This window comes from Chelonia mydas, chromosome 3 (assembly GCF_015237465.2).
Source record: "Chelonia mydas isolate rCheMyd1 chromosome 3, rCheMyd1.pri.v2, whole genome shotgun sequence".
NCBI classification, from domain to species: domain Eukaryota; kingdom Metazoa; phylum Chordata; order Testudines; family Cheloniidae; genus Chelonia; species Chelonia mydas.
Window position 1 is genome coordinate 201,176,277 of NC_057851.1, and position 21,842 is coordinate 201,198,118.

At 52.2% G+C, this 21,842-nt stretch overlaps 3 protein-coding genes across 9 annotated transcripts in view; 1 reads left to right on the forward strand and 2 right to left on the reverse strand.

Annotated features, from left to right (window-relative positions):
• PPP2R5D (protein phosphatase 2 regulatory subunit B'delta) overlaps positions 1-6,752 on the reverse strand; it is a 47,181-nt gene extending 40,429 nt beyond the window's left edge. Inside the window, exons 1-2 of one of the 2 annotated variants that reach the window (XM_037896297.2) lie at positions 6,555-6,752; positions 4,022-4,111 (exon numbers count right to left, since the gene is read on the reverse strand). In XM_037896297.2, coding sequence (XP_037752225.1) covers positions 4,022-4,111; positions 6,555-6,581 — 117 coding nt within the window. In that variant the 5' untranslated portion in view covers positions 6,582-6,752. The remainder of the gene's footprint in view (positions 1-4,021; positions 4,112-6,554) is intronic. The other variant, XM_037896298.2, reaches the window with a different exon arrangement.
• Positions 6,753-8,192: 1,440 nt separating this feature from the next.
• Positions 8,193-11,412, reverse strand: LOC119565720 (cell wall adhesin EAP1-like). Its single transcript, XM_037893562.1, has 3 exons — positions 11,164-11,412; positions 10,668-10,759; positions 8,193-10,493 (listed from the first exon to the last, which is right to left on the reverse strand). Exons 1-3 carry the CDS (start codon positions 11,410-11,412, stop codon positions 9,659-9,661), a joined length of 1,176 nt encoding a protein of 391 aa, XP_037749490.1. The 3' UTR covers positions 8,193-9,658.
• A 737-nt stretch (positions 11,413-12,149) lies between these two features.
• The window catches only part of PEX6 (peroxisomal biogenesis factor 6), a 28,621-nt gene continuing 18,928 nt past the window's right edge, over positions 12,150-21,842 (forward strand). The window contains exons 1-6 of one of the 6 annotated variants that reach the window (XR_005224969.2): positions 12,150-13,076; positions 13,646-13,809; positions 16,300-16,383; positions 17,816-17,918; positions 18,570-18,706; positions 19,025-19,136. Coding sequence is in view for 4 of the 6 variants with exons in the window: in XM_037896303.2 (XP_037752231.1) it covers positions 12,189-13,076; positions 13,646-13,809; positions 16,300-16,383; positions 17,816-17,918; positions 18,570-18,706; positions 19,025-19,136 (1,488 nt within the window). In the remaining 2 variants the exon portion in view is untranslated. The remainder of the gene's footprint in view (positions 13,077-13,645; positions 13,810-16,299; positions 16,384-17,815; positions 17,919-18,569; positions 18,707-19,024; positions 19,137-21,842) is intronic. The other 5 variants (XR_005224968.2, XM_037896303.2, XM_037896301.2 and 2 more) reach the window with 5 other exon arrangements.

The following is a 21,842-nucleotide window of genomic DNA, read 5'->3' on the forward strand; positions in this document are numbered from 1 at the left end:
GGGGACTTCGCTGTGTCCTCAGATAAGCCCCAGGCCCTTGACCTACTCTTCATCCTGGACTCCCAGAGCCTGCGTGTCATTCTCCCACCCATACCCTTGAGCTCACAGGTTCTCCTCTCTGTGCTCTCACATACTCCAGCCACTCCTATTTGTGGCTGAATGCTCTCTCTGCTGCCTCACCCCTCGGTACACAGTCCTGCCTCACTGCTGTCTCAAGCTCCTAAGCTCACCAGGGTTTTCAGCCCAGATTTGCTCTCAGCCCCTTCTTTGCTGACTCTTCTTCTCCAGCCCCTGGAGCCAATACATGTAAGTGTCTCTTCTACCGCCTCTAGCCAACGGCCTCTATTAAAATCCACCTCCCCACACCTGAAGCAACCCTAGTTCAATCAGCTGCAGACATCCCAGCATACTGCAGTGACAAGTCCCATAGAAATGCCTATGAAGTGCATGAGACAGCAACTCAAAGAACAACAGGCATGTCCCTATCCCCCATGAGTTGGGAGTCTCATCCCTGCCTCTCCTGAGCCACTTTCCAGGCTGCAGAGCAACTTCTCCACCCTTCCTCCCTCCCCATGCGCTGGCAAGCCTCACTCCCTCTTCCAGGCCATTAACTCTCTTCCACCCACCCACTTCACCTGCCCCTCCCAGTCTCTCTCTGGCTAGAGATGAGTAACTCTCCTCCTCCTCATTCCCCCAGCTAATACTGAAATGATTTGCAGCAGCATCTCCTCCTCCAAGATCTACACTGACACTTCTTCCATTATCACCCAGTTCCTTAAGGAAACCACTTCCCCAGAGGTCCCTTTCTCCCCCATCTCCACAGATTTACTCCTGAGATTCCTAGCACTGGTAACTTCTCTTTTGGAGCAAAGTAGGTACCTTAAAAGCCCCGTGCCTAGCTACTAGGTGCTGCTGCCACTTGACCGTTGATACTTTCACCTTAGCTCAGTGACCTCGTGACCAGGTAGAAATGAATGTACATTTTATAGGCATTAATCCTGCATCCTCCGCTTTCCCCCATCACTGGCATTGCTGAATGTTTTGAACGGCTGGCGGGTCTCTGCACTCGCGCATGGATTTAAAGGTTTCCCTTCTCCAGTACAGATCCATGATTGGCTTGCATGGTATTTTTATTTGCTCGTCCACAATAGCGGAATTCACCACTAGCTTACAGCACAGGCATCAAAGTGCTGAAACTAAGGGCTTAGTGCAGGTTCCCAAGCCTGCTGCCCAGCCCCTCACCTGCTTCACACTCACCCTGATTTATTGCCTCACCCGCCTGTAGACCTGCTAAAATTCACAGAAAGAAGTCCCAATTTGCTGCACCTGTAAAGTCTGCCAGAGCAGGGCTTCTCTATGGAGAGCCTTAGCCCATTGGAAAAATGCTTTGTTCTGGAAGCAGAATTTGAAACTCTGTTTGAGAGGCAAGTTTGGCTGCAAGTCGCCTGCTTCTTCCTGTGATGTGGTGGGAGGGAAGAGGGAGACGTGCTGGAGCAGGGTTGCCCTCTTGCTCTACACAGTACTCATTTAAATATCTATTGATAACTTCAAAACAGGAAAACTCTCCCCCCCCCCAAAAAAAAAAAAAAACCCCAGAGGAAACAAAACTTCTCTTAAGAAAGGCACCTGAGCAACCTTACCTCTCTCAAAGCAATCAGTGACAAACTATGAAATCCCCAGTTAGGGCGACATTCGAATCCAGTCCAACTTCAGCCCACATGCCTTACCCCTCAAACACATTCATGGACGCATCACTAACCCAAACTCTCTTTTGCCTTCCACAAAAAGGATCACACACAATGCACGTCTCTTGTTCCATTCACCAACTAATCCATCCTCCAAATATTCAGGTAGTAACAACATGTGATGGATTGCTGACTTACAAGTATGTCTGCTGATAGCTCTGTATGAATGTTTCTGAGCATTACGATTAGTCACTTTGTCTCCTGGAAGAATTTAATCCAAATTAAGAAAAAAAATGGTTACGTGTCAAGAGACATGTACTCATCCATTCCACAACAGAGCGGTCTGCCACGAAGGGGGAGAGAGCACAAGAGGAAGTACAGCCTTGAACAGAGCCTTACAGGTAACCCTAATGGGAAAGAAGGAGAAGAAACACACAGTAGGGAGCACATTGTAGAGCTGGCTTCTCCCTCCTCCTGGCTGTATCACCAAAAGAGAGCTGATGTTCTACCTCAACAAGGAGCGGGGTGGTTGTTTGGGGTTTGTTTTGCTGTTTTTTTTAAACCATTCTAGGTTTCTTCTACATCCGTAGCAACCAACATTATTTGCCATTTCGGGTCACTGAAGGAAGCTTGCGAGCGATGCTATTTATACTCTCATACTTCATCACTTGGTCCTAGGAATGCAGCACTGCAGCTTCTCACCAACCTGACTGGGGACTGCTCAATATTAATTTGGTTGCTTCTGATTGTTGATGGCCACCTTTGTGTTTGAAGACATGAGACTTGTGCTCTTCTGTACAGCACTGTGGGATCCAAGGATCAAGACTGCTCTACAAGAGGCAATGATTAACTCACGTGGCTGGTGTTGGTGTCCCCTTGCTTCCTTCTAGCCAGGACGAACTAAGGTGGGAAATTGTTTTTAAAACTGTACACACCAAAAAAGGGGAAAAATCCAACATGGAAAAGGAGTGGGGACCAACAGGCTGAGACTAAAATGGAGCGGAGACCACGGATCACTAAACAGGAGTCCCCCAGGCAAACTACTCCAGCTTCAGACTCTGTTTCAATTACACCTTCATTTAGGCATAATAAGTGGTAACACGGGGTCTTCAGAAAGAACAACTACTATCAGTACAGATGTTGCTTGAGCCGTTTACAAATTTAATGTGTTTATCTTTGGGGGTGGGGGAGCTTATAAATTAATACTCTGTTTTGATGACAGACAGCCCCACTGAATTGCTGACTTTTTACCCTTCCTCCTCTCTCTAACTTTGAACAAGTTAACAACCTCTAATTCCCAGGCTAGAGCTATAGTACAACACATTTCAATTTTCTCAAGAACAGCACATAGCAAAGACTTAAGCACACACTCTCCTAATCAGACTGTATTAGATTGAGATGGAAGTGGGGAGAGTCTTGCTTGAAAAAGTAAATTAATGGAAAAAATAAGCATGCCTCCTTAGATGGCGAGTAAAATGCTTCCTGGAGGCTGAATCTCTATCTCCAGAGCCCAAGACAACCACACTGTTTGAACACCGAATGAGATCAATCTTACCAAAACATTCATATCTGCCTGAGTTCCTGCTCATTCCAGAAACACTGTGTGTTAATATGCTACATTATTTGTTATAGCAAGTTACTCTGTATTGACACTACTCCAGATGTGTCTTTCTTGGCAGCACCAGCACCCAGGGCAAAGGACGCTCTGAGTAGCACTTTTAATATAGAATGTGTGTTTGCATATATTAGATCTTCCCCTGCTGTCAGTAAAGGTGTTACAATAGTGAGAAACTCAAACTTCCTCTAGTACCTTCTCCATATCTCTCAAATCCACCACTCTTCTCCCCATGCTTAATTGAACTCCAATGTCAATTTATCCCAGCTCTTGCCTCTCTCTCCCAAGCAAACTGCAAGCTCTCTTCCACCACTCAGTTCACCTCTCAATAACATTTTGGACCATGCTAAGGAAACTTCTGTTCCATTCAGGCTTCCTTCTTTCTCCTAGCTATGTCTTCTCCTCTCCACTGTCCTTGCTGTCAATGCAGGCTTCACTAGTGTAATCTAGCCCATCTGCATAGGTGGCTCTGGCATATCTAACTGCGCTCCCCCTCAAGTCTCTATTTCTACAGAGCGGCACAGGGTTCAGTTCTCACCCTCTGTCTTTTCCAACTACCTTCCCGCCTCTATCAGCCTCTCTTTACCTTTGACGTTGACTACCACGTTTAAGCGCATTAAGTTCCTTATTCAGAAAAGCTGTTGAAGAGACAATTTGAAAGAAAGATGCCATACAAGAGAGAGTTGTATAGGTGTGATGCTTTGCAAGATGAATGCCTTACCTCCTCTGAATTCTCTGCCCCGGCATCCTTCCCACCACCACTGCTGCCGCTGCTGGGCTTTGTGGTGCTTTTAGCAGACTTTGGAGGCTCCTGGGACAATGAGAAGAGAGCATATTCAGTTGCACTGGGCTTGGAAAAGATTTAATTCTGTTCAGTTAGACACAAGTTTCTGTGGGCTTGGCTACACTGCCCCACTGTTCAGACCTCAGGGGTGCAAAGAGCAGTGTCTTGTGCACCAAAGTGCTGCCCTATAAATCCACTGCATGGACTTTGCGGGGGCAAACTAAAAGGTTCCTAGTTCACTTTAACATAGTCCTCTTCAAACAGGGCTACATTAATGCGAACTAGGAACCTCTTAATTTGCACCCGCTACATCCACACAGAAGAGCTATAGCGCAGTACTTCAGTGCACAAGGCACTGCTATTCACACCCCCATAGTCTGAACGGCAGGGCAGTGTAGACATTGCCTATATCTGCTTCACTCTTTCACAGACTGCCACGGAGACACCACCCCAGCAATAATCCACGATCCATGTCTCTTAAAATGGGGGCTCCCTGAGATACTTCTTCCCCTTCACATTGGAGAACTCTGCACCCAACTAAGACTGGGGCATCCCAACTGTCCAACCATTACATACATCATATCCTCTTCCCAGCCGATTTGACTTGGTAACCCACCCCCTGCAGTGTGGAAAGCTGGCAGTTAACCTCCCAAACAGAATCAGGCTACAAGAATGCTGTCACACTCCTAAAGATTCCCTCAGAGGACCTGGGGCCTGTCCATGGCCCACCAGAGATGGGTGATGGGGAATGCAATGCCAGGACAGGACAGCAGCTGGGGAATTAGTTTAGGTGGTTACAGCACAAATGTTCCTGATGCAACATGTGGCTAAAACACCAGCCCTACAAGAGGGCATCTGACAGCAAAAAAGGTACAAAGAATTAGTCAACACGGGACTCACAAAAGGGTTGCAATTAAGCCATGAGCGCACCAGGTACAATGGGAAGGAAAGGGACTAAAGAGTGCTTGTGGGGGAAGAAACAGAGCACTGGGGAAGAAGAGGGTGGGGGACAGGAAAAGAGGTGGGAGAGCTGGGGTTGGAGAGAAGTGGGAGAAAGGGGAAGTAGGGGGGAGAGAGAAGCCAGAGCCAGATAAACAACAGACGTGCAGCAGCCAGGAATGTGAGCGAGGCTAGTGCACCCAGAGGACAGGCTTAGAGTGCAGTACTCTAGCCTGCTGCCTGCAGACACCAGTGCAACCTGCATGGACAGTGTTTTCACTGTGTGTGGCCAGTCTGTGCTGTGGTCCATGGCAATGTATGTACCAGATGCATCGTGTATGCACAGGCCATGCCAGCATGTTCCAGGTGGGTTTCCACACCACGACCTGTGAGTGAGCACGTGTGGGTGATATGACCCTGGGTTGTGGCAACATGTTCACCGAACATGTCCTGCCCACACACTGCTTGCTATGGCACTCCATGCAATGCTGCAGCCCGACAAGTGCCTGAACCTTGTCACCACTAGCATCGAGGCCACGTGTGTGTTTGCACGACGCAGGGATTGCACCATGCCGCTGGAGCTGTTGCCTCTTTTTGCACCAAATGTGCCTGGACTGTGTCAGAGTTCACAGGCAGGTGCTGATTTATACCTGCACTGCAGGCCTGGGGCCCCTCGTGTCTGCGCCATAGTGCTATGCTATTGCCCACGTACCCCTGCCTGGGGCACCGCTGCCCCTGCCCCTGCACCATGGCACCTTGTTACTGACCCCCTATCGGGGCAGCACTGCGGGACCCACTGCCCCCCACCCTTTCTTCCCCCTGGACTACAGCCTCCATGCCTCTTTACCCACAGACCCCTCTGCCCCGGCACTCTGCACCCTCCTGCCCCATAGCTCACTCCAGGCTCCAGCCCCACAGACCCCTCTGCCCCACAGCCCCATAGGCCCCTCTGCCCCCGCATTCTCCACCCCTCGGCCCCATAGCCCCCTCCAGCCCCACAACCCATGCCCCATAGCCCCCATGCCCCTTTGCCCCCAGTCCCATAGCCTCCTCTGCCTACCCGCCCCATAGGCCCCTCTGCTCCCACATTCTCCACCCTTCTGCCCCATAGCCCCCGTGCCCCTCCGCCCCCAGCCCCATAACCCCCTCCGCCCTGGCACCTCCACCTACCCGCCCCATAGGCCCCTCTGCCCCCACACTCTCCACCTCTCTGCCCCATAGCCCCCTCCAGCCCCACAGCCCATGCCCCATAGCCCCCTCCAGCCCCACAGCCCATGCCCCATAGCCCCCGTGTCCCATAGCCCCCACAGCCCATGCCCCATAGCCCCCGTGTCCCATAGCCCCCACAGCCCATGCCCCATAGCCCCCATGCCCCTCCGCCCCCGGAGGCTGCAGCCCAGGCCCCGGCCCGCGGCCGGCCCCTTTCCCTGTCCTGGCGGGAGGCCGGGCCGGGCCGGGCCGGGCCGAGCCGAGGCGGGAGCAGGCCGCGGGGGAGCTGGGGGGAGGGAGCCGCGCTGCCCGCCGGCCCCACCTTCTCTTTCTTCAGCTTGTAGGGCATCCCGGCTCCGCTCGGCCCGCTCGCCGCCGCCGCCTCAGCCGGGCCCAGCCGCCTCCCCGGCCCAAACCTGCCTAGCAACAGCCTCGCCGGCCGCACGTCACTGGCCGGCGCCGCCGGCACGGAATTTCCTCATTGGTCCTCTGCCGCGCTGCCTACGCCAGCAGCCGCCGCGGCCGATTGGCTGGAGCGCGACCCCGCCCCCAGAGGGCCCATCCTGGCCCCCCCCTCCCTGGCGCTGGAAGGGCGGGGCCGGGGCACGGAGAGGGGCCCAGAACAGCCCGCCGCACCTCCCAGGCAGGGCCACGTGGCGCCATGGGAGGAGGCGCCCTGCCGCGCCGCCTAGCGGGCGGGAGGGGAACAGATCTGTGGCTGGGCCCCCAGGGCAGGGGAAAGGCTCTCCCAGGCGAGCAGGCCTGGCTCTACCCAGACCTCCAGGAGGGCATAGCACGGCCCCCTTTGCAGCCCCGGCCTATTCTGCCCGCCACATGGCTGCTGACCCTTGGCAGGGCTGAGTGACCACGCTACCTACGCAAGGAGGACGTGTGGCACCTTAGAGACTAACCCATTTATTTGAGCATAAGCTGTCTGAGCTGTAGCTGTAGGTCATGACAGCTTACGCTCAAATAAATGGGTTAGTCTCTAAGGTGCCACACGTCCTCCTGTTCTTTTTGCGGATACAGACTAAGACGGCTGCTACTCTGAAAGCTACCTACGCTAGGTGCTCCCCCTCCCCACGGGGCTGTGGTTGGGTCCACGGGGGAAGCTCTCCCGTCCACCTGGTGCTGTCCACACCGGTGGTTAGGTCACTGTCACTGCATTGCTCAGGGAGGTGGATTTTCCCACCGTTATCCCCACATATGTTGGTAGTGCAGACAGGGGCTCAGCTGCCGGTGTGGGATCGTGAGCCAGCAGCATTAGGTGACTTATACCTTGGTGCTGCAGGATCACAGGCCTCCATGTTTACCTTGAGCAGCGAATGTGTGAAAGCTACAGCTGGCCTTATCCACACTAGGATTGTCATGTACGTTTGCCAACACTTGTTCCAAACTCACCTTTTTCCCTAGAATAGTCATCCACAGCTGACAGGCACCCCCAAGACAGGATGGGTAACCTCACCTACCTTTATTCTGAATCAGATACATTTTGACTTGTTTTTACTGCTGTAAGAGGGCACCTTTATATGTCCATTTAGCTGCCCACCAATGTCCATCACAAGTAGGATCGCACTGGTAGTCTCCTGCTGCATGAAGGAAAGGTGTTTTTTTTAAAATCACGTATTAACTAATACAAGTACAATCCTAGTGAAATCAAGGCAACTGTGGCTTTAACACACGTTAGCAGATTGAGGTAAAGACTAGGAATTTTGATTTGCTAACATGTTAAAGCTACAACTGTCGTACAGTCACCTGCCCCAAAAAACACACCTGTCCAATCTTTTTTAATATTAATATCTGATAGACATGCCTGATTTGTTAAATGAGTGCAATCAGGGATTTCACTTGATTTAATAAAATCCCCAGAAACAACATGTTGTGGGAAGTGTAAAGATGCTCACTTTGTAACATGGTAACACCCTGTTAAACAGAGAGAGCTCATGATTATATTACAGTATAATGTTTCTCTAAATAAAAGTTTACTTTAAAATCTGTTAACATTTCCTAAATAATTAGTAAAACAAGCAAACCACAAAACCTACCACTGGCTTGAATTCTCTAGGATTTTTCCGTGTGTCAATTACCATGTGTTAGCTAGCATGTAGTAAAAACTTAACTTTTTTCCTTAGTGAAGACAGGGCCTTAATGTCTTGAGAGAGAATCTGATGTCCATGGAATGTTTGGTATATGAGTTGGTTGTGTCAGGATTACTGACCATATAAGTTTCCTTATGGAAAGGCAGGCAGCAGCAAATTATTCAGGAATTCTAGGCCATAAAGAAACTTCATTGCAGGCAAAACAGCATCTGATCATGCAGATCTGTAGGAATGCTTTAATTCAGGTGTTGCCGCTGTTCAGCACTAAAGACACAACAACAACTGCTCAATTCATTAAAATATTTTATAATAAAGAACTATTTTCTGTGTGAGTTCATTGGTGAGCGTAGTGATTGTCTGGTTTCACTCAGATAGTATACCCTTGAATTAACTCACACTGAAAAGTGATAAAAGACACAAACACCCTATCACTCATGGGAGAACACTTTTCACAAAGATATTGCCTCACCCACCTTGTCTTTCTCACATGTGTCATATGGATTGAACAGGGAGAGAATGGAAGTGTCTGGGATGAGTTTAGAGGGAGACTGTGAGGCTGAGGGAATGTGGGGGCAGAGAAGGGGAGTATGAGGCTGGCTGACTGAAGAGAAGGGAGGGAAAATATTTGGGGGGGGGTTAACAGAGCCACACCCTTCCACTTTATATCTCTGTGGGTTAATGAGTCCCCCTGTCTCAGGGAATCAGCAGAACCCACTTAACAATGCCCAGTTGGACCAACATTTGCTAATTGGGTGGGTGTTTCAGACAAACTGCTGACCCCACCATATTAGTCTCTGATTACTTTCTCCAAAACAAAGAAGAGATGCTTTGGGTTCCACAGCCATCTCTCCCCCTGGACACAAGCAGCCACTGGCCAGTGCTGCATCACATCTGCTTGAGGCCAGCTTGGGAAGCCAAGCAGCTACTTAATCTGAAAGAGCAGGCAGTGACGATGAGTAAACAGATTTGGGGATGTTGGAGTGCTAGGGCGGAGAAGGAAACCCATGAAAATGGGGTCTCACTCTGCAGGAGTCAGAGACCCAGTATGTCTCACCTATCAAGGATGGCTGGGAGAGGAGAAAGATTCTCTGCATGCACTTAGCATAAATATGATAGCAACTAGCTTCCATTATAAAGCCTAGCTTAGCACCCCATCACTTGCACAAGGCCTCCTCATTCAAACTCTTTTCTGCAGTTGGTGCTACAGACAAAGGGGTCACCGGCTTGGCTGCTAGTGAGTTGGGACAGCTGCTTCTTATGCCTCACTATTTCCTTCCACTGACTCACCCCATGTTTCTATTACATCCCTCTATCATCCTGATTCCCACTAGTCTGGCTGCCGTGTTAGGGCCACACACAGCACAACGGAACCTGTGTCTTCCCTCTGTGTCTGTGCAACACCTAGCGCAATGGGACCTGTGTCTTCGTCCAGTGTCTGTGCAGCGCCTAGGGCAATGGGGCTCGTGTCTTTGCCCTGTGTCTGTGCAGTGCCTAGCGCAATGGGGCTCGTGTCTTTGCCCTGTGTTTGTGCAGCGCCTAGGGCAATGGGGCTCGTGTCTTTGCCCTGTGTCTGTGCAGCGCCTAGCGCAATGGGGCTCGTGTCTTTGCCCTGTGTTTGTGCAGCGCCTAGGGCAATGGGGCGCGTGTCTTTGCCCTGTGTCTGTGCAGTGCCTAGCGCAATGGGGCTCGTGTCTTTGCCCTGTGTTTGTGCAGCGCCTAGGGCAATGGGGCTCGTGTCTTTGCCCTGTGTCTGTGCAGTGCCTAGCGCAATGGGGCTCGTGTCTTTCCCCTGTGTTTGTGCAGCGCCTAGGGCAATGGGGCGCGTGTCTTTGCCCTGTGTCTGTGCAGCGCCTAGCGCAACGGGACCTGTGTCTTTGCCCTGTGTCTGTGCAGCGCCTAGCACAATGGGACCTGTGTCTTCGTCCAGTGTCTGTGCAGCGCCTAGCGCAATGGGGCTCGTGTCTTTGCCCTGTGTTTGTGCAGTGCCTAGCGCAATGGGACCTGTGTCTTCGTCCACTGTCTGTGCAGCGCCTAGCGCAATGGGACCTGTGTCTTTGCCCTGTGTCTGTGCAGCGCCTAGGGCAACGGGACCTGTGTCTTCGTCCAGTGTCTGTGCAGCGCCTAGCACAATGGGGCCCTGGTCCCTGACCAGACACTGCTGATAGCTCAGTGGTTTGAGCATTGGCCTGCCAAACCCAGGGTTGTGAGTTCAATCCTTGAGGGGACCATTTAGGGGTCTGGGGCAAAAATTGGGGATTGGTCCTGCTTTGAGCAGGGGGTTGGACTAGATGACCTCCTGAGGTCCCTTCCAACCCTAACCTTCTATGATTCTATGACATGCTCTGCACTCGCTCTCTATGGAGACAGGCGCTGCTCTGTGCTCGCTCTTCGTGATCCCGGCTCTGAAAGGCCGCCCTGGGCTCGCTCTCTATGGTGCAGAGGCAGCGCTCTGACGCGCTCTCCATGGTCCTGGCTCTGGCTGCGCTCGCTCTCCATGTCCCGGCTCTGGAGCGGCGCTCTGCGCTCGCTCTCTATGGTAGAGAGGCACCGCTCTGCTTTCGCTCTCCATGTCCCCGCTCTGGAGCGGCGCTCTGCACTCGCTCTCTATGGTACAGGGGCACCGCTCTGCGCTCGCTCTCCATGTCCCGGCTCTGGAGTGGCGCTCTGCGCTCGCTCTCTATGGTACTGAGGCACCGCTCTGCACTCGCTCTCCATGTCCTGGCTCTGGCGCGGCGCTCTGCGCTCGCTCTCTATGGTACAGAGGCACCGCTCTGCGCTCGCTCTCCATGTCCTGGCTCTGGCGCGGCGCTCTGCGCTCGCTCTCTATGGTACTGAGGCACCGCTCTGCACTCGCTCTCCATGTCCTGGCTCTGGCGCGGCGCTCTGCGCTCGCTCTCTATGGTACAGGGGCACCGCTCTGCGCTCGCTCTCCATGTCCTGGCTCTGGCGCGGCGCTCTGCGCTCGCTCTCTACAGTGTCAAGGCACCACTCTGTGCTCGCTCTCCATGGTCCTGGGTATGGTAGGGCGCTCTGTGCTCGCTCTCTATGGTAGAGAAGGGCCGCTCTGTGATTGCTCGCCATCATCTTGGGTCTGGCGGGGCACTCTGCGTTTGCTCTCTATGGTGCCAAGGCGCCGCTCTGCGCTCGCTCTCAATGGTCTTGCCTCTGAGGGCCGCTCTGCGCTGGCTCTCTATGGCCCCGATGCGCCGCTCTGCGCTGGCTCTCCATGGTGCCGGGGCGCCGCTCTGCGCTCGCCATGGTCGTGGCTCTGAGGGGCCGCTCTGCGCTCGCTCTCTATGGTAGATAACGGATTGCTCTGCGCTCGCTCTCCATTGTCCTGGGTCTGGTAGGGCGCTCTGTTCTTGCTCTCTATGGTAGAGAGGGGCCGCTCTGCGCTCGCTCTCTATGGTAGATAACGGATTGCTCTGCGCTCGCTCTCCATTGTCCTGGGTCTGGTAGGGCGCTCTGTTCTTGCTCTCTATGGTAGAGAGGGGCCGTTCTGTGCTCCCTCTCTATGGTACACAGGGGCCGCTCGGTGGTCGCTCGCCGTTGTCTCGGGTCTGGCGGGGCACTCTGCGTTTGCTCTCTATGGTGCCCCGCTCTGCACTCACCCGCCATGGTCCTGGCTCTGAAGGGCCGCTCTGTGCTCGCTCTCTATGGTGCGAGGCGCCGCTCTGCGCTCCTCCTCTGTGGTCCTGGCTCTGGCGGGGCGCTCTGTGCTCACTCTCTGTGGTGCCGAGGGGCCGCTCTGCGCTCGCTCTCTATGGTAGATAACGGGTCGCTCTCCCTGGTCCTGGCTCTGAAGGGCCGCTCTGCGCTCGCTCTCTGTGGTAGAGAGGCCGCTCTGGGCGGGCTCTATGGCGCTGGCGGTGGTGCGGCCGCTGGAGGCCCTGCCCGCGGAGCTGCCCCCGGGCGTGGCGGTGCTGCTGGCCCCGGCCCCGCTGGCGGCGCGGCTGCGCGGGGCGGGCGGGCCGGCGCTGGTGCTGGCGGTGCGGCCCGCGGGCCGGCCCGGGGCCCAGCCGGCGCTGCTGAGCGCGGCGGTGGCGGCGGCGGGCGGGCCGGGCCGCGGGGCCGAGCTGTGGCTGCGCGGCGGCTGGCGGCGGCGGCTGGGGCTGGCGGCCGGGCGGCGGGTGGCGCTGTGGCCGGTGCGGCGGCCGCCGGCGCTGGGCTGGGCGCTGCTGGGCGCTGCGGGGCCGGGGGGCCCGGGGGGGCCGGGGCTGGCGCGGCGGGGCGAGGCGCTGCCGGGCGCGGGGCCGCTGGTGCTGGAGGCGCGGCCGGCGCTGCAGGGGCTGCTGGGCGCGGGGACGCGGCTGGCGCTGACCGAGCTGCGGCCGGAGCGCGGGGCCCCGGGGCCGGGGCCGGGGCCGGGGCCGGCGCCGCCGCTGGTGTCCCGGTTCGCGCGGGGGGCGGGGGCCCCGGCCCGGCTGCGGGCGCTGCGCGGGGACCCGGCGCCCTGGGGGCTAGCGGCCGGGGACGGGGCCGGGGCCGGGGCGGGCGCGGCGCTGTGGGTGACCCGGCGCTGCCTGCGCGGCCTCGGCCTCTTCCAGGGCGAGTGGGTGCGGCTGCGGCGGGAGGGCGAGGCCGGGCCCGGCGGGGCGCACCTGGCGGCCGTGCTGGCCCTGCATCCCCGCTGGGACTTCCCGCAGGAGCCCCGGCAGCCCCCGGAGGGCACGGCCGTCCTCCCGGCCGCGCTGGCCTTCAACCTGGCCTGCGACCCGCTGGGCGGGAGCCACCTGCTCATCCAGGTACCGCGCTGGGCCTCGCCCTCCGGGGCTTGGCGGAGATGGGGGGCCGGGGGGATCCCCCGGCGGCCAGCGAGGTGGGGGAGAGGCCTCCGCCCGCATGTTGGGTGGGGGCTGCGAGGTGGAGGCGGCTGGCCGGCGGTGGCCCGAGGGAGGGGGTTGGTGGCCAGAGATCTCCCAGGGATGGTGTTGATGGAGAAGCGTTTGGGAGGGTGGAGGAAGACGAGGTACCTCTGTGGGAAAGGAATGGGCTGGCTCGCTGGGGAAGCCCTGGGCAAGGCGGGTGTGGGAGTGACAGTGGAGAGTGGCTAAAGCCCCAGGTGTAGTTGATGCTTCAGCCAGAGCTGGCGGGAGCTCTGCAGTGGCACCAGCCCAGCTGCCTTGGGGAGAAGCTGCTGTTGTCTTCCTCCCTCTCAATGGAGAAGGTAGAGCAGGTTTTCAGCAGTGTGTTGGGGGAAGAGGGCTTGCTCTGTAGGTTGTTGCTATCTGGAAGTTGAGGACAAGTGGGTCATAACTTCCTAGTGGTGATACAGCTCCATTAAGGCTCTATAGGGCCATTATTTCCTTTGCAGAGGTATGGGGAAGCTTCTGGTATGGAAGAGAGACAAGGAAGTCGTTCCTTGCTATTCACACCACCCTTTGCGAAGGAACTGCACATCGAGATTGTCTCCTCACCAGTCTACAGTACCAGAGGAGTCTATGACAGTATTCTCCACCAACACTTCCAAACTCCCAGGTTAGCCTTTTGATAAGGATGACATGTTATTTTTGTCCCTTTCATAGCCCTAGGAAGAAGGGAGCATCTCAATGCCATGCTTCATCGCTGCTTGTTAAGTACACAATGAGCAATGCACCTCCAAAGTATCCATAGCACAGTTGACTAAACCCATTAATACTCACTAAGAATGATCACAATCTAACTTCGGGATATTTGGGACATCCCACTGTGGTGCCTGCTTAACTCAGCAAAATAGCTTAGGGCACGTACTGAGAACTGTTTTGCACTATGGATCCACCCTACCTCCTCCCCCTGGGATATCCCCTGACCTTGTGCTAAGCTTCCTCAGTCTCCTCCTCCAGATCATTCCTCAGTACTCCCTTCGCCTGGAGTGTTGTCTATAACACATGGGAGGTCATTGTCCCGCTCTGCTGGGCACTGGTGAGGCCGCAGCTGGAGTCCTGTGTCCAGTTCTGGGCGCCACCCTTTAGGAAAGATGTGAACCTACTGGAGAGAGTCCAGAGAAGAGCAACAAAAATGATAGGAGGAAAGGTCAAAAAAAAAATTGGGCACGTCTGGTCTTGAGAAAAGAAGACTGAATGGGAACCTGATAACAGTCTTCAAATATGCTAAGGGCTGTTATCGATTGTTCTCCATGTCCACTGAAGGTAGAAACTTCCATTGCTGGCCGTTTCCAAACATCTTCATTCTGGGCACTGTTTATAAAACCATTATTAAACTTAATTTAAAAAAAATCTGATGAGTAACAGTGTTTGTTATCAGAACGGCCCAGTATCCTGTCTTCTGGATGTGGCCAGTGCCAGGTGCTTTGGATGCAATGAGTAGAACAGGGCAATTATAGAGTGATTCATCCCTTCTTGTCCAGTCAGAGATTTAGGGATACCCAGACCATGGGGTTATGTCCCTGATCATTTTAACTAATAGCCGTTGATGGACATATCCTCCATGAATTCTTTTTTGAACCTGGTTATACTTTTGACCTTCACAGCATCCTATGGCAACAAGTTCCACAAGCTGACTGTGCATTATATGAACAAGTACTTCCTTATGTTTATTTTAAACGTGCTGCCTGTTAATTTCATCACATGATCTCTGGTTCTTGTGTTATGCAAAAGGGTAAATAATGCTTCTCTTTTCACGTTCTCTTCCCCATTCATGATTTTATAAACCTCTAACATATCCCCCCTTAGCTGTCCCTTTTCTAAGACTGAACAGTCCCAGCCTCTGTAATCTCTCCTCATATGGACGCTGTTCTATACCCTGGATCAGTTTTGTGGCCCTTCTCTGAATCTTTTCCAATTCTAATATATCTTTTATGAGATGCGGCAACCAGCACTGCATGCAGTATTCAAGATATGGATGTACCATGGGTTTGTATAGTGGCATTATGATATTTTCTGTTTTATTAGTTATCTGTTATTGCCGTCTAACGTTGTTAGTGTTTTTGATGGCTGCTGCACATTGAGTGGATGTTTTCAGAGAGCTATCCACAATGATGCCAAGATCTCTTTCTTGAGTGGGAACAGCTAATTTAGACCCATCATTTTGTATGTATAGTTGGGATTGTGATTTCGGATGTGCATTACTTTGCACTTATCAGCATTGAATTTCATCTGCTATTTTGTTGCCCAGTCACCCAGTTTAGTGAGACCCCTTTGTAACTCTTCACAGCCAGCTTTGGACTTAACTATCTTTAGTAATTTGTATCATCTGCAGATTTTGACACCTCACTATTCACTCCCTTTTCCAGATCATTTATGAATATGTTGAACAGCACAGGTCCCAGTAGTCTCTCTCTGTATCTGGAGAACTCCCTCATAACACTTCCCTGTTTGCTGCTCTGTTCACTAGCTCTCATGATGTCTCATGCTCTTTCTCTTACGTAACACTTCCCTCCCCCCAATCCCTAACTTTGTCATCATGCCCTGTTATAGGATGTCTACATTAGACTGTAAGTTCATGAGGGCAGGAGCTCTCACTTTATCTGTAAGGTGCTATGCACCCCTATGATGCTGAATTAAAAAAAAAAAATAGAATCATAGAAATGTCAGGCTGAAAGAGACTTCAGGAGGTCATCTCGTCCAGCCCTCTGCTCTGAGGCAGGATTAAGTTTATGTAGATCATCCCGGACGTATGTTTGTCTAACCTGTTCTTAAAATACCAACAATATCTCTATTTCCACACCAAATTCTTCAAACATGGTAAAGCTGCATTCCCCGTACAGGAGTCCAGATGTGTCTGGCCATTTGCTGTCCACTCAGGAACCTGGGAGTGCAAAATCTGGCATTTTAAACCAGTTGTCTGAGCTTTTAGAGCACAGAGACGCACTTGAGGGGTTTGAATGGCTTTCCCCCCTCTTGCTGAGGTAAAGGTAGCACTGCTGATGGATTGATTTACTGTTTCTCACTGGTTTAATATTCTGAGGATGTGGATGACTGTACAACCTAAGAGAGTGGATCATTCACCATGACTATTGCTTTGTTGCAGGTTGGTCCAGGAGGGTGATATCCTGTGTATTCCAACAGCTGGACATCCTGAGTTCTTGGAAGGAAATTCAGAGAAATTTCTTAGGTATGCAGTGATCATCCTATGCTTTTTCAGGCAGCTGTTAAAAGAGCTACTTTTCCCTTCTGGCCCAGTTGAAGCCAGGTTATAGTCTTTTCTGATCCGTCCCTGGAGCTCAGAGTTGGTCTGTTGTGGGGCTTGGGGTTTTTTTGGATTAAATGTTTGTATTGGATTTTAGGTGGGTATGCAGTTACACATCAATTCAGCAAAGCAGCCCTCAGAGAGAAACTGGTGGGGAAAAGAGAAGGCAAGAGGGAGAGAAGTAAAGGAGAGGGAGGAGTGCTCTGCAGCTGTTCAATGACAGAAAAGCAGATTAAAGTAGATGTTTGGCCTTGTCTAAGTGGGAATGTTATAATGGTATAAACTAAGGTGTGAATTTAAACCTCTGGAGTTATACTGGTATATTTCCCCATGTGAACATTCTTATTCTGGTGTAAGAGGGCCTTTTAGGGGGTTTAATTTATATAGCTGAGTGGCAGATACCAATTTGTTTGACTAAATGTATCCTCTCTAGCATATGCACATTATACCACATTTGAAAGCATTATTGTGTCTACTTTAAGATGAAGTCTGATGTGAAGCGCTCAAATGGTTCTGTTACCATAGAAACAGGGATAAACAATGCCATCATCAAAACATTAAAATGACCATTTGGAAATATTTGCATTAGTTTGTGTTAGTTTAGTGACTCTGTATATTATTTCAAGACATAAAAGTGGATTTCTTTTTGACTTCAAAGCATCACAACTATCTAACAGGTAAAACAAAATCTGGTAATAAATGTGTACAGATATCATTGAAATGTCATAGTGTTGGTGACAGCATCATTATCATCTTGTTCATCACACTCTCTGTCGAGAGTGCATGGGTTACCACAGTCTTCATTGCCTTAGCATGTACACAGTTCTGTGCAGAGAAGGTGGTTCTGACTACAGTTATAGTTGATAGTTTGTGTGTGTGCGGTGGAGTGCTTTTCAGGCCAGCCGAAAGACATTTTTTTAAAAATGTGGACAAAACAAAACAAGTCTTTGGGGTTTTTTTATGCAAAAGATACATATTCTCGGAGCAGAGTTGTTTCTCAGGTCTGGTCTACACTGCACACCTATATCAGTATAACTGCGTCACTCAGGGGTGTGAAATAGCCACACCCCGGAGAAATGTAGTTATACCAACCTAACCCCATGTTGACAGCGGGATTATTAAGCAACAGAATGTGCAAAAGGCTCAAAATAATACAAAACACTTACGGACAGATACTTTCCCACTCTCTGCCAGCCGGGAGGGGAGGGGACACAGTCTCATCGTGCCCCCTCCTGTTCTGGTTTATTATGTGTGTAACCAGGGGGCCTCGAGGCCCCAATTGGCTCCTGGTGAGGAAAAGCTCAACTTGCTTCTGAGGCCTCGGCTGCTGGGATTCAGGCTGCTTCTCTTCCTGTAGCTGGCCGGAGCTGTACTTCAAGGTGAAGACGATTGTAGGAGTGGTGGAAGGAGAGCAGTCTGTGGGGTACCTGGCTGACATCCAGAACACGTCTCTGTATCTGGTAAGGTGTCAGCGGGAGGCCGAAGAGGGTGTATAGGAGACGTGTGAGGCTAAGATCGCGTGGCCAGGATGGAGGGGGAGGGATAGCTCAGTGGTTTGAGCATTGTCCTGCTAAACCCAGGGTTGTGAGTTCAATCCTTGAGAGGGCCATTTAGGGATCTGGGGCAAAAATTGGGGATTGATCCTGCTTTGAGCAGGGGGTTGGACTAGATGACCTCCTGAGGTCCCCTCCAGCTCTGATATTCTATGATTCTATGACATAGGAACACTGAATTGGTATGGAAGAGGTTCATGGCTGTACACCCAAGATAGGTGCTTTAGGGAAGCTGTTCTCAAACTGTGGGTTGGGACCCTGTTTTAATGGGGTCGCCAGGGCTGGCGTTAGACTTGCTGGGGCCCAGGACTGAAGCCGAAGCCCGAGCCCCTGAAGCCCATGGGGTTCGGCTCTGGGCCCCCCCCCCATCTGGGGCGGTGGGGCTTTGGCAGGCTAAGGCTTCAGTCCCCGCTCCTGGGGTCGGGTAGCAATTTTTGTTGTCAGAAGAGGGTCACAGTGCAATGAAATGTGAGAACCACTGCTTTAGGGGATGCAGGGTGACCTGAGAAGACGTCCCTTCTGAGGTATGGTTGGAAAGAGTTATTTCCTGCCTTGCAGATGGGTTCAACAAACAGCGCTGTGCCATCTTCCCCAAGCCGTGGTGGCCATGGGTTTTGGAGCAGCCTGTCTCCTGCCGGGCTCTCTGATGTGGTGAAGCAGCTCTGTGATGCTCTCCGGCCTCATCTGAACAGTAGGTAAGGTCACACTGATACAGCCCCCTTGTACTGGGGGGTTCCATCTGCTATGAGGAAGGGCTGCTTAGCATGGGGCTGTTTTGCGTTGTGGGTTGGTTTTTGCTCTCCGGCGTTACCCAGGACACTGGTTGTCTTTGGCAAGAGCTGCAGGTGTTTGGATCCCATGATTTCTGAGGGGTCTTTGCTTGCAGAGGTGCTGGGGCTTGGCACAGAATCTCTCTGGTGCTGGAGTCTCACTGCAGTGGTATTAAGATGCCAGTGAGCAAGTGGGGGCCCACGCGCTCCATGGTGACGAGGATAGCTACCTTTGTGTTCCAGGGGGACCGCGCTACGTGGAACAGGCAGCATTCTACTGGCGGGACCCAGTGGTGGGGGGAAACTGACGGCAGTCAGAGCTGTATGTAGCTGCCTCAATCTCCACTTGTTCAAGGTAATTCCTTTAGTTGAGTTGCATGTTGGGGATCACTTGGTTGGGGGACTTACCATGTGTAGAGAATTCCAGGAGTTTTCTCCAACACAGGTGTTGAACTACGAATAAGCAAGTGAAATAACACCAAAGAGCTACTTTCTCTCCCCCAAAGGCTGTCTCCTCTGCCCTTGGTTCTAGCAACTCCACCCCACTTTATCTCCCTTCTCTCTATTTCCTGCGCAGCTGGTTTCCTTCGTGCCCTACCCCCCACTCCATGGATGTGTGCCCATCACCCTCGCCCCACTTCGTCTCCGGAACTGAGATTGCAACAAAGTTTCCATTATAATTTAGCTGAGTTTGGTATGTCACCAAAATTTGTGTTTTATTTTGTGTTGGTAAAAGCTCCTGTTCCAAACTCTAGGTGCCTGAACATTTTATTAATCTCGCTCTCTCTTCTCTCTCTGCCTCGAGACCATCCACTACTTCTGGATAAACTTAAGTTCAAACGCCTTCCATTTTAAATGGAGTTACAATTTTTTTTTTCAGTTACTGTAGATAGTCAAAGCAGGGAAAACTCTCTCCTTCCTTAGTTTTCGAAGACTGGGGTTTTTCTTTTCAGTTTCAAGCTGTTCCCATTGTTTTGATGGTTCCTCATTTTTTCCTGGCATGCACAATGGCTCCTTGCTCATAGCCAGTCTCCCCTGGTTGGGGTGGTAGCCCCCCCTGCTGTCTGCTTCACCGCCCTGTTGTGAGGTGATGCTAAAGTCGTTCTGCAATTTGAGTGCAGTTTTCTATATACACAAACACATACATTCATAACCCCAGTCCTTATATGTATCTTGTAATGACCATCAAGTTCAAAACATTGCAAGCTTTCATGGAAGACCTTACTCGGTATATTTTCATAGAACAGTAGAACCTCAGAGTTACGAATGCCTCAGGAATGAAGGTTGTGTGTAACTCTGAAATGTTTGTAACTGAACAAAACGTTCTGGTTCTTTTAAGAGTTTACAACTGAACATTGACTTCATACAGCTTTGAAACTTTACTATGCATAAGAAAATGCTGTTTTTCACAGTGAAGGGCCCGAGGCACAGCCCGCCCTGTAACCATGGTGAAACGGGTTGGTGTAGTCTGGTGATCCAGTCTAAAGCAGGGTGTCTTGTGCAGTTCTCTGGGAGAAGTGCAGGCAGAGGCCTGTCCTTGGAAGCAGTGCCGGTGGAAAGGCTGGGAGGGAGATAACAGGACACACACCCCGCGTGCACAGACGAAGCAACCTGCGCTAGGGTTCTGCAGTTTCTCTGGCAAAGCAGATTGAAATGTCCTAGACCCAGAGTCTGGTGCACAGTGCTTCAGAGCTCTCGGTCCAGAAACTGTAGAATGTAGTGGTGGGACTCAGGTGCCTCCTGGCACTACCCAGGCAATGTGATTAGGCCTAGATTTGTGCTCTCCCTGTCCCTGTCAGGTTGTGGGAGTACTCCACGTTCAAAGACAGCTGGTGCAGGGAGGGTTTGATCTCTCTCCTTGTCACCCAGGGTTTCACCAGCACCTCCTTCACTGCCCCATTGTACAAAGCTGGCTTAGTTACCCCCCCGCTTCCTCCCTTCTCTCTCCTAGAGAGAATGCACCCCTTTACACTGACACTCCAGTTCTGAGTCATCCCAGTGGGATTCAGTTACGCCCACTTGCCCATAATCACTGTAATTTAGCAATAATAATTTCTGCTCCACGGTCTGTAGTGCATTTCTGTGTCGTACCCCGCCACACACATCCCTAGTCCGCCTCTTCTCTTGCAGAACGGCTCCATTTTCTCTTTAAATGGGAAGTACGTCCCAGGTAACTTGCGTTAAATGGAGGCTCCCCCGTCCCTACCCGGAGCCTGCCCAGCTCAGAACTGCAGCCTGTTAGCGCTGAACCCAGACTTGCATAACCCAATCTCTGTAAGTGGAGACTGCCTGATCTGTTGAGTTTCTTCTATGCTGCATGAATTGAACCCCCTGCTCCCAACACGAGCAGCTGGGCTCCACTCACGAATGGAGAACGAGGTCTGAGAGGATCGCCTGAATCAGCCTCCATCTTCAGCTTTTTCCCAGGTCCCAGGAGATCTGTTGAATATCCTTCACTTATACTGTTTTTTCCGATGTGAATAGTTAGTGGAAATTTCCAGTATTCTTCAGGGCATGCTGGGTCCTTCTTGCGCACCCTTTCTCTTGGCACCTTCAAGCTGCATTTCCCACTGTGGAGCTGTTACCTGCACACTCTAGGGCACTCCACCTTTACCCTTCTGTGGGCTCAAGGCATAACCTGGTTAATTTAGGCACCCCTACCCTTTCCTAGTTCCTAAGGCTCAGGGCCACTCTCACCCAGTTCTTAGGGCTCAGGGCGTAATCTTCTGCGAGTTTGCAGGGCCTTTTACCAGTGAACGAGCCTTACACAGTAATATCCTTAACCTCTGTTAACAGTTACCAGACAGAATACACATGCTAAGCGTACAATATGCACCACTCCCAATAAGGCAGATGAACCTTTCCTGGTGGCCAGTCAGGATCAGGTCGTCCTGGGCTCCAGTTTCTGCACTGTGTGATTGGCAGGGTGTTAAGGTCTGGCAGCTCTGATCTTGGGCTGTGTCCTGGAGTTGGTTCCAAAGAACTTCCCTTTGGACACCAGTTCATATCGTTAAATTTGGGTCCCGCTTAACTCTACTGTCACCAGCCATTGTAAACTAAA

What these genes read in the sequence shown, in the direction of transcription:
- LOC119565720 (XM_037893562.1), bottom strand. Translation starts at nt 11,412, where the DNA reads ATGGCGAGCAATCACAGAGCGGCCCTTCTCTACCATAGAGAGCGAGCA. An exon ending in GAGTGCAGAGCGGTGCCTCA is followed by an intron (nt 10,760 to 11,163) that starts GTACCATAGAGA and finishes TCTGCACCATAG; the next exon opens with AGAGCGAGCCCAGGGCGGCC. An exon ending in GAGAGCGAGTGCAGAGCATG is followed by an intron (nt 10,494 to 10,667) that starts TCATAGAATCAT and finishes ACCACTGAGCTA; the next exon opens with TCAGCAGTGTCTGGTCAGGG.